Consider the following 12,537-nt stretch of genomic DNA (forward strand, 5'->3'; position numbering starts at 1 on the left):
GCGCATGCACGCTCGTGCCGTGCGCTGATAATTGCTGCTCTTATTTCCTCATGGCTTTTACAGTCAAAACAGCCATATCACATATCACATAAACGCTTATATATCCGTGAAAACTAGTCTGATTATCCTAACACTGATAACATAGATTCCTTACCTGAGGTCAGATGGTATCCAAATGGTTTGATTGATTGATTGAAAACTTTATTAACAGATTGTAGAATGGGTACAATACAGTACAGCTCAATACACACAATTGTTAAGGGGATGCAGACCAGAGAAAGACTTTCGTCTTGTTTACATCAGGGTCCCCCATTTTCAATTCATCAGGACATATATGACATACATGACATACAGATAGTCAGTACTGCTACATCTATACATTTATGACATACCAGATTTGCAAATACAGTACTGTTTGTGATACAGAAGGAGTCAAGAAAAGGGAGTATATACATTTGACGTAGAAACTGTACATTGGAGGAGGTTGTGTGGGGGGGGTTGGGTACATTGGGATATTGACAACCATACTGGGTAATTTACATTGGAGGTGGTTGGGGGGGGGGGGGCCGGGGGGCACACTGTATAAACAAGTAATACTGTACATTGAGGGGGGGGGGGGGGGAGACACTGTACAAACAAACAAAATTGTACATTGAACTATTGACAAAACCATACTAGGTAAATGACTGTACATTGGAGGGGGTTGGGTTAGGATATTTACAGGGTTGGTTTATTGGTTTATTCCAATTTCCGATCGCCATTCAAAAAAATCGATAAATGTATTGATCCATCGTGTGTACAGTATAACACATGATCCGCGCGGCTCAGAGGCTCCAGAATGAACTCTGGTAGACCCCGGCTGCATCAGTGAGAAGTAAAATGTGGAGTCAGAAATCCGTTCTCCCATTCACTTTCATTGAGTCCATTCCAAAAGGGTGATTTACCATCTGGGAGACGATAGGGGGCGCTTTTTTCACATCTGAGCGCCGGCGGTCCCTGGATCTCCAACGGTAGGCTCGTGTGATGCAATATGATTTCAGATCGCTAATAATAAAAAATAAAAAAAAACACCAGAGAATACTCGTGACCGTGGCATTCAACGGTCGGGGCGTAAACCCGAGAAAAGCCGTGAGTGGCATTCAAAGTGTTAACAGAGATCCTAACAGTAAATATATACATACGAGGGGGAGGAAAATTTACTGGGGGCAGTTTCGAATTGCAGCCTCCCGAAGGTGCTCTTTGAGAGCGGTTTTGAAGGTGGGTAGGGATTCACCTTTTTTACGGCTATGGGTAGGGCGTTCCACATTGATGTGGCATAATATAAACATAACACATAAAAAGTCTATAAATGTTTATTCTATGTTCTTATGGAATGAATAAAAAAAATTTATTATTATTTTTTTAATCAATGGATTAAAGAGCCACACATTGACGGGCAAAGAGCCACATGCGGCTCGCGAGCCACGGGTTGGCCACCCCTGTATGTTGTGTATGTCATAAATGTCATTATGAATTGAAAATGGGGGACCCTGATGTAAACAAGACGAAAGTCTTTCTCTGGTCTGCATCCCCTTAACAATTGTGTGTATTGAGCCGTACTGTATTGTACCCATTCTGCAATCTGTTAATAAAGTTTTCAATCAATCATACATATTCTGGGGGGGGCAGGTGGCGCACGGAGACTACGTTCGTCACCAACACCGGGAGACACTAGGATTCGCCTGTTCGAATCCAGCTCCCGGCGTTGCTATCAGCTTGGCTGGCCTCTCACACTGATACAATTGGCTGTATCAGGGGGTGGGAAAGCTGAACGGTGGGTCCTGGGCGTTGTGGACAGCGACCCCTACAGTTCGGTCGGGGCGCCTGCTCAGCGAGGGTTGGAACTGAGGAGAGATAGTGTGGCCTCCCACACGCTACACTCTCCCCGGTGAGAACCTGCGCGGCCAGGTTGGCCTGCCCCAGGCTGCACATGCGTCGGAGGAAAGCATGCGACAGTCTCCGGTCTCCCGGACCAACAGTAGGGGAAAGTACGCAACAACCAGGAAGGGTGGGATGGGAGAAAAATCGGGAAAAAGGAGGGGAAGAAAGATATATATAAAAAAAAAAAAAAATCATACATATTCTCTTTACAGCCTTGACTAGTTAAGATAGTTAACTAGTATACAGTTTCTCAGACACTAGGGTGACAGTCTTAACAGGCCCTTGGTCGTTGTGTTCTTAAAACAACGACCAAGGGCAAGGCCCAGGACAGCTTGACTATAATTATGACATGTCCAAGAAAATGACATCTTGGTATTTTCTTGTTGTCTTCATATCAGTCTTGTGTGAGACACGACAATACCCCTAAACCCATCTTTGTTTTCATTTGTCATTCTCAGCTGGTATATTTAATTGTAAGTCTGACCAGAGCTCTTTCTCACTTTTCTGGTCAGACGCTCATGTTTCACTTGTCTCTGATTGTAAACTGATGATACTTTTCTGTGGCCACAGAAAATAAACTACTATCTGAATTTCTACAGTTCACTGTATTGGCTCCTTTAAAATATTCCACAACACAACATATAACATTCTAAACAATGCCAGTGCACAATTAAATTAGTATTTGGATGGACCTCCTATTACATTCATCAGTGATCACACAAAATACAACAATGATACAATTATGCTGCTACATTTGCCTATTGTGTGACAAAAGTGGCTTCCAAGAAGTCCCAGTCTATGGCTTATATGTCCTGATTCATGCTCTTTTGTACAGTATATGTATTTATTGAAACTATCACAAGGTCTCGTCTCGACTCCAGAGATTTGCAGATTATCTTTAGTAGGCATAGCTCCCTCTTCTGCAATATTAGATTGATATTAGAACACTTTATTAAAACATCATTCACAGCGTCTTTGGGTTCTTGAAAAACGCTATATAAATCAAATGCATTATTATTATTATTATTATTATTATTATTATTATTATTATTATTATTATTATTATTATTATTATTATTATTATAAACATTTACAAGTGAGAACATCTATTTGTGTGGCATCCATTGATAACACCCGTCAGAACCACAGTGAAGGACTTTACGACATACATTTGCAGCTTTTTTCCCCGTTAGGCAACTGCTAAGGTATCTCGGAGACAATTGGTGAAGGTGTAGATCCAAAACTCTGCCCACATTCTTATTCTGTGGTCTGTCTTGTTCAACAGGTTCAGTATGCTTGCAAGTGAATAGCATTGCTGTGAAGCTCAACTCCTCCTAATCTATTCTAAGGTGCAGCATTGTAGAAGGCACAGGCAGTAGCTCAACTTCCAGAGCCTTGGATACATACACGGATTATTTTGCAACACAGGAACAAGGATTGGCAATATTGAGGATGGAGATGAGAGGATCTTTTAAACTACTGTTCGGTGTGATGATACTATGTAATTTAATTTGTCTGATCATGTATTTGCTATACTTAAGGAATCCTAGTGTTATGTGCAGTAAATCAGGTGAACGGGGTCAACTAATGGAATATATGTGTAACTATACCAAAGAGGAGGAAAGTACAATGCCTTCGGCTGACTTGCCACCCTGCCCAGAAACATCCCCTCATCTGTTGGGTCCAATTGCAGTGGTATTCAATTTGGAACATACATTAGTCTCTGTGCGGATGGCGAACCCTGGAGTCTTGTACGGGGGTCGCTCCAAACCAACAGACTGCACCTCCCTACAGAAAGTGGCAGTTATCATCCCATTCCGCAACAGGCACCACCACCTAAAGCACTGGCTCCACTACCTCCACCCATTCTTCCAGCGGCAGCAGCTGGACTATGGAATTTACATTATCAACCAAGTCGGGGTAACCAAGTTCAACCGCGCCAAGCTGATGAATGTGGGCTATACTGAGGCCCTGAAGGAGTACAATTACGACTGCTTCATCTTCAGTGATGTGGACCTGGTTCCCATGGACGACCACAACACTTACAGGTGTCTCAGTCAGCCGCGGCACCTGTCAGTGGCTGTCGATACACTTGGCTTCCGGTTACCCTACAAGAAAATCTTTGGGGGAGTGAGTGCACTATCTAGAGAGCAGTACTTGAAGATCAATGGCTTTCCCAATCGGTTCTGGGGCTGGGGAGGAGAGGACGATGATGTGTACAATCGCATTTACCTTCACAATCTGACCGTGTCTCGGCCTGACTCCAAGGTTGGTAGATACAGGATGATCAGACACAATGGAGACCTGCACAATGAGCCTAATCCGAAAAGGTTCGACATGGTAAAAACAACTAAAGTCTACATGGACACAGATGGATTCAACTCGCTCCACTACACTGTGTTTAAGATTGAGAAAGATAAGCTCTTTACTATCATTACTGTTGATGTCGGTGCTCCTTGAATTGAATCCAATCCAACTTTATTTATATAGCACGTTTAAAAACAACAAAAATTAAGGGAGGCGAGGCTCCTGTGTAGCTGATGGCAGTAACATTTTAGGACACAGTGACTTTGGCAACAGTGGCTCATTACATTGACGTGTGTTTAGAAAGAACTGGAGAAAGAGAAGTGCTCTGGATATACGCTCCATTCAATGACACGCGATAATCGGAATGATGACTTCACTTTGTTTCCGTGGACCTTTCACTTCAGTGAATCAATTCCAGTAATATTGTCTCTGTTCCTGACTGTAACCTTTTCTGTGGACCCCATTGGAAATAAGCAGGCCTTTACCAGATTAATGGGTTATCCATGTATTCTAGTAGTTTTACCTATTAATGTATATATACCCCACCCCTTTTCACATGTTGGTGACACTTGACACAGTGGTGACCTCATGAAGCTCCAGGTGGTCCAGAACAGGACAGCACGGTTGGTACTGGGCTGCTCACTAAGGTCTAATGTGAGCCGTATGCATGCCCGCCTCTCTTGGCTTAACGTTGAAAATAGATTGTCTTTTAATATACTTGTGCTGTTCAAGTTGGTCATGAGCAGTAAAACTCCTGTTTTTATACATAATCAGATTGTTTTTAGTAATACTGTGCATGAGCATTACACTAGAGGTTCCAGTAGTGGGCAGCTTGAATTGCCAAGGTCCTAGAACCAGCGCTTTGGGGAGATCTTTTATTTTTAGAGCATTAACTCTTTGGAATGGCCTGCCTCGGAACCTCTGCTGCATTTACAGTAGATTCACTTTTTAAAATAATTTTAAAATGTTTTTAAATATTTTTTAACACTGTAAAGTAATCTTTTGTTTTTGTTTTACACTAATGTAATTTTAGCTATCTTAATTGTTACAGTAGTTTCATTATGCATTGTGTGTACTGACTTTTAATAATTTTGTTTTTGCAATAGTGATTGTTTTTGTATGTTTTTTTGTGTGTGGACCCCAGGAAGACTAGCTGGTTGCTATCGCACCAGCTAATGGGGATCCCTAATCAAATCAAATCAAATCACTTGAAAAAGGCCACAGGCCGAAACGTTGTGTTAAATTATATTAAACTCGGGAACACTGCAGACGGTGTGCTGACTTTTTTTCCACAACTTATCCATGTATTCATCTCCTGTGCTCTCTCTGCTTTTTATCATGTATTTTGATGTTTGATGTGTCATTTATTTTGTATGATTGCCCAATAAATTAAATAAAATAAACCTATAAGGGGCGATCAACACAATAAAAAGCTCATCACATTATTTGGATCAATGCATTTTAATGATGAGTAATATGTTTGGAAGTCATTTATAAATTAGACTAGGCCCATGGGTCTCATCACCAACGGACTTACGACAAAAAGGGCTTTCTCTTAGGGCCATTTGAGACCTTTTCGGGCAAGACATGAATATAGACAATATATTATAATAATATAATATTAATTATATATGTTTTATTGGGACGGTTGGTGAATCCCAAAATCGGCCCGAAAAGGACTCAAATGGCCCTAAGAGAAATCCCTTTTTGTCGTAAGTCCTTGGTTCCAATATTTAAAACCAATACAGGGGACAGATACAAAACAAACAGAGGATTAAGAACCGTTTTGCAGCCATTTTTTAAGGAGGTCTTGAAGGTAAACCTGGAAGCAAGTAGCTTTATATTTTCAGGTAGTCTGTTCCATAACATTGCTGCAGAATATAAAAAGGTACATTTGCCCATTAAAGTTTAAAATGTCATCATAACTCCCTGCAAAACACATGATGTGACAAGAACAAAAGCCAGTGAATGCCACCACATTCTGTCTATAGGTTAGAGTAGACGTTAATGACACTGACTAACCTGTCTAGAGACTGTTTGGTTCCTTAGGTAATCAGCATACCTGGGCGCCACAAGGCTCTTCTCCGCATAGTGAATTCCCCAGGCAAAAATGTTTAAATCAAGTTTAGCATCATTCCAACCATGTTTATGTATGTCTGTGTGTGTGTGTGTGTGTTTGTTGTATGCCGGACAGCAGGGGGGTACAAAGGTCTGAGAGGAGTGGGAAGAGTCCTCCTAAAATGTGGCAATAACCTACTAACTGAAACAACTGTGATGCTAAAGTGGTTGATAGTAAAGTAAGCATGCAAAGGAGATTAAGAACGGAGGACACTTTAAATAGGTTCAGACAAGAACTATTATCACAGGATTGGAGAAATGTATATGAATCAATAGATGTGGATTCTGCTTATGATTCTTTTCTGAATATGTTCCTGCTGTTATATGACAGAAGCTGTCCAATGCAGCAAAGTAGAATAAATGCAAAAAAACCTGACAAACCCTGGATTACGGGAGGTCTGTTGAATGCTTGCAAAAAAAGAACACCTTATATAGAGAATTTATAAAGCACAGAAATAAAGAGAAAGAAATTAAGTATAAACTATATAAAAATAAACGAACTGATATTGTTAGAAAATGTAAGAAAGAGTACTATAATAATGTATTAGAAAAAGGAAGGAACATGGAATATATTAAACTCAATTATAAGAAATAAAGCAACTAGTAGTGAGGGAAAGTCAGTAAGTAATACAAATGAGGTGGCAGAAGGTTTCAACAGTTTCTTTGTTAATGTGGGGCCTAAATTGGCAGAGGAGATAACCCCGCCACAAGGGGGAGGTGTTTCTAATTATCTTGAAGAACGAAACCCAAGTTCTATCTTCTTTTTTTTTTTTTTTTTTTTTTTTTTTCCCTCCATTTTCCTCCGATTTTCTCCCATCCCAATGTTAGTCGTATGCCAATTCCCAGTCCCTTCCTGATCGCTGCGCACTTACCCCCCACAGTCAGATCATCTGGGAGAGTGGAGGCTACCACGTGCTTCCTCCGACACACGTCCAGCCAATCACCGCTTCTTTTCACCTGGCAGCGCGGATTCTCATTGAGAGGGCGTAGCGTGTGGGAGGACCACACTATCCCCCTCACGTCCAATCCGCGCTTAGCAGGCGCCCCGACCGAACTGTAGGAGTCGCTGTTTACAACGACCCGGACCCACCCCGCCAGCTTCTCCCACCCTCTGATACAGCCAATTGTATCAGTGCAGACGGCCAGCCAAGCTGGTGACAACCCCGGAGCTGTGAGCTGGATTCGAACAGGCAAATCCAGCTCAGCTCCGGGGCTGGTGACGAACGCAATCTCCGCTCGGCCACCTAACCGCCCCCAAGTTCTATCTTCTTGAGAAATACGGATAAAAATGAAATTAGGATACTGTGAACAATTTTAAGAATAAAACATCAACAGATTGGAACGGCATTGACATGACCTTAATTAACAAATACGGCCCTCCCTAACACTTGAAGCCGCAAAGACATACGGGGTGCAGTCGTAATGGGCGAAGGCCAAACGGTATCCTATTATTATGCAAAGTCTAGGCACTTATCACCTAGACTTTGCATAATAATAGGATGCGCGCACTTCGAAGCCCAAACGTCGTTTGACCGCATGTGCCCAGCACTGCACCCTAGTGACTTCTCCCACATTGAATATTGCCTTCTAAACTGGTCATTTACTGGGGCCACAGCCATGAAACCCATAGAACAACTTTACAACAGAGCATTGAAGGTATATGACAGGAAACAGTACTCATACCACCACTGTAAAATCCTGGATAAGCATCAAATTTTAAATTTTGAAAACCTCAGACATTATAAAAGTTCCTGCTTTGTATATAAATGCCTGCACAGATTAGCCCCTCCCCCTCTCAAGGAGTTTATTCACGAGAAAAGGAACACTGGATTAGCCACTAACTAGGTCAAACACCAGAGGGGATTGTGAGGTCCATTTTAGAAAGACCGCCTTCAGCAAAAATGTTCTATCGATAAAGGGAAGTGGAACATGCAGGAACAGCCTTCCGGTCCCCTTAAGGCAGTGTTTCTCAAAGTGGGGGGCGCGCCCCCCAGGGGGGGGCGCAGAGGCATGACAGGGGGGACCTTGAGATTTTTTTCTTTTTTTTTTTTATTTTTTTTTTTTTTATTCCATAAAATGATCACTAAAGTGCTATCTGTTGCAGCTGCACTGTTCTCCATGAAAATACCATTTCTCAAAATCTGAAAATCATTATTTAATAAAACAAGAAAAGGATCACCAAGTTACTCTGGATAAAAAAAACCTTTACAGACAACATTGAGACAAAGCTTCCTGACACATCTCCATCCAAACTCTTGGAAGAACTCTTTGAAATCTCATCTGATACCACCTAGAGAGCTAGTTTCAGAGTGTGGTGCTGAGTACCAAGTATCTCATCTCATGGCCCACCAAGTATCTCATGATGCAGCAGTTAAGGTGTTGATACCATTCAGCACCACATACAGTATCTGTGTGAAGCTGGCTTTTCATCCATGACAGCTCTGAAAACAAAATATAGGGCCAATTTGAAAGGTCACGATATTGGTGTTATTTCAATAAATTTAAACATGGCCCATTTCATGACTATTTTGTTGGGGCGAGGGGGGGGGGGGCCCAAAATATTTTGGTCCGCCAAAGGGGGGCCTGACAGAAAAAGTTTGAGAAGCACTGCCTTAAGGGAATGTACCACCCTGTCCACCTTTAGGGGCCAACTCAGGAAATGGCTGTTAGACAGCCAAATATGCACTCATTAGGGATGTTAGTGATGTTGTACTGACTGAATGTCATGTTAGTGTGGTCATGTCAGTGATGTCAGTTTTTATGAATGAACGTTGTATGGTCCGTTTTGTGTTTGTTTTATGTTAGGACTACGGGTCTATTCCCGGCATATTTACGTCCTTATCATGCTGTGATGTTATGCATACACTCATGTAAATGATGTTCATTAATTTGCATTGTCTTAAATCTTAAGCATGTAATAATAGCCATAGCAGACCCTTTAGTGCATATTTGTAACCTCTCATTCAAACTGGGTGCCTTCCCAACCAAAATGAAAACTGCAAAAGTGATACCGATCTTCAAAGCCGGTGAGAAAAATCTATTCACCAACTATAGGCCGGTTTCTTTCCTTTCCCAGTTCTCAAAGATAATGGAAACGGTATTTGCTGCACAATTGGACAGTTTCATTGATAAACACGCATTACTTATAGACAGTCAATATGGATTTAGATCGAATCATTCAACGTCATTGGCACTAATGGACCTAGTAGAAGAACTGACAAGCATAATTGATAATAAGAAGTTTGCAATAGGGGTCTTCATAGATCTGAAGAAGGCGTTTGACACTATAAATCATGATATTCTGCTACTAAAATTGGAAAGGTATACGGGATCAGAGGAGTAGGGCTCAAATGGTTAAAGAGTTACTTAGAACAAAGACAACAGTTTGTGCAGTTGGGGGAGTACAGGTCCACTCAGTCAAACATAATCTGTGGTGTGCCGCAAGGGTCAATTCTGGGCCCGAAACTATTCATACTGTACATAAATGATATAGGTAATGCGTCTAAAATATTGAAAATTTTAATTTTTGCTGACGATACAAATGTCTTCTGTGAGGGAGAGAACCTCCAAATGCTTTTAAAGGATGTCGCAGCTGAGCTAACCAAGCTGAAAGTGTGGTTTGATGTAAATAAATTATCATTAAATATTAAAAAAAACCAAATTCATGATATTTGGTAAACGTGATATACAAGTAAATACACCGGTTGAACTAAGGATTGATAGTATTAAACTGGCGAGGGTATTTGAGAATACATTTCTGGGTGTGATAATAGACCACAAACTCAACTGGAAACCTCATATCAAATATGTCAGGACTAAATTGGCACGGAGTGTTGGTGTTTTATGCAAGATAAGACATTCTGAACCAAAAAACACTGTATACACTGTACTGTACACTCTTCCTACCATATATGAGCTACTGTGCGGAGGTGTGGGGTAATACCTACAAAAGCACTCTACAGCCAATATGCACCATGCAAAAAAAAGCAATAAGAATAATCAACAATGTAGGATATTATGAACACACCAATAACTTATTTATAAAGCTACAAGCATTGAAATGTATGGACCTAGTGGATTACAAAACTGCCCTCATTGTATACAAAGCCAGATACAAGCTAATCCCAGGCAGCATTCAAAAATGGTTCAGAGACAGGGAAGGTGAATATAATTTAAGAGGGAGAGGGAATCTCAAACAACCAATGGTACACACCACGCTGAAAAGCATGTCGCTGCTGTCGGGACAAAACCTCATAACTCCAAAAACCCAACTTTTCAGCAGATGAAAAAAACTAACACAGATTTGAGGGTGAATAGAGTTAGGAGGTTTAGACAGATGATCGGTTTAATGCTTTCCCATTGTTTAAACTTTGTAAAACCCACACACACATATGGAGGATGATCTACGGAGTTGATTTATATAATAAAAAAAAATAAAAAAAAATGAGGTTTTGTCCCGACAGCAGCGATGTGCATATCGGTGTGTGTGGAGTGAAGTTGTGGAATAATTTACCCGATTACATCAAACTGAGTAAACATGTGGCACAATTTAAAAAGCAGTTAAAAAAATACACATTAGAAAAATACAGAAATGAGTAGTGAGGATAAACAAAATTATGTTATATTGTGTATGTAGTGATGTACTATATTCACTGCTGTCAAGTGAATCATGTTTTTTATTGTAAACTTTTAATATAAGTAAAAATAATATTCTATTCTAAATTATGTAAATTCTAGTAATATTAATGGAAGAACAAATACAAATGTAAGGGGGTAGGGATCAATAAGCTATAACCTTCCCTCTACTCCTTTTTTTGGACATGACTGCCAACCAAACACATTGCTCTTTTGTTTATAATTCCTGTTTTTTTTTTTTTTTTTTTTTAATGTTTTTTTTCTTTAAGGATTTTTTTAATTTGTTGTTATGATTGTTTGGTCTGACGGATCAAGACACTGTGAGTTGTTTGAAGAAATAAGAAGAATAACATGTCCAAAAAATAAACGTTTCATTCATTCATTCATTCATTCATTCATTCATTCATTCATTCATTCATTCAAAAAAACAACAAACTACAATTTAAACGGGTGAGGACAGAAGAATCAATAAACGATTTCAAAAATGATTTGTTACTACAAAATTGGGAGATAGTATAAAGAGGACGACACTGATAAAGCATAATGAAACATTCTTATGTAACCTTTTAATCTGTAGACCGTTTTCGCCTAAAGGTACATGCCTAAGTAAATGGAAGATTGCTCCACTTCTGCAAGGTCAATTTGCATGTTCTTGGTATCTAGGAACATCTAGGGAACTGGGGGTATGTATTTCCAGTGTCAGAAATATTGTGTCTGTTACTAGGCTGAGTAAATTGTAATGAATAAATTAATTATGATTAATTATGATTTATGATTTTGATGATGATGATCAAAAATGTATGCGGGGCATGAGAAAATGGTCACTGAGCTCATTCACCACCTTATTGAGATCATGTGTACAACAAATCTAAGCAAATGAACCGCAGGAAGATGATTAAACAGAAGGATTTGTAGATACAGTAATTAATGATAATCGACTTTAATTATAAATTCATATTTGACCTTGAACTTGACCTTATTATGGCCAAATCATACATCTATGGATAGGGAAAATGCTCCTCTTTCCAATGGCAGGGTTGAATCTGGATTTAGTCATTTCCTTGCGGTTTTTTACGATAATTAGCATTTTCAGATACATTCGTATTTCCGATAAATCGTATAAAACATCGGTAAAAATGAAAATATACACTTTGACTACTGTTTTTGATAGGGTTATGGTCTTTACTCTTGGCTACAATTTTTTTTTATTTTTTATTTTAAAACATTAACCTCTTAACATCCAAGGGCCCACATGTGGACGATTCTTTGCCGACCTCTAGTGGCTCGGGTGTGCATTTACTTTAATACATTATATATATGGAATTAAAGCCCTATTTGTTGCCTGTCGATTGCCCTTTCAGGTGACAAAATCCGTTCAGCGGTTCTCGAGTTACATGCCGATATGTGAGGTGTGCCCCAAAGTACGCAAAAGTACACATTACCACCCCCGACTCCCGGGGCTCAATCATTTGGCGATCTCGAAAATCTTTGCACAGGGTTGTAGCCAATGAGTGTGGCTTTCCAATGATACCCCATCATATGATAATTGGGGATTTA

General features: G+C 40.0%; 1 protein-coding gene across 1 annotated transcript; it reads left to right on the forward strand.

Annotated features, from left to right (window-relative positions):
- Positions 1-3,280: 3,280 nt before the first annotated feature.
- LOC311247665 (beta-1,4-galactosyltransferase 1-like) lies at positions 3,281-5,493 on the forward strand. Its single transcript, XM_084337916.1, has one exon. The coding sequence runs from the start codon at positions 3,373-3,375 to the stop codon at positions 4,378-4,380; it is 1,008 nt and encodes a 335-aa protein (XP_084194042.1). The 5' UTR covers positions 3,281-3,372; the 3' UTR covers positions 4,381-5,493.
- Positions 5,494-12,537: the final 7,044 nt, after the last annotated feature.

Source organism: Notolepis coatsorum, assembly GCF_963971535.1.
Source record: "Notolepis coatsorum genome assembly, chromosome: 2".
Taxonomy (NCBI): Eukaryota; Metazoa; Chordata; class Actinopteri; order Aulopiformes; family Paralepididae; genus Notolepis; species Notolepis coatsorum.

What these genes read in the sequence shown, in the direction of transcription:
- LOC311247665 (XM_084337916.1), top strand. Translation starts at nt 3,373, where the DNA reads ATGGAGATGAGAGGATCTTTTAAACTACTGTTCGGTGTGATGATACTA.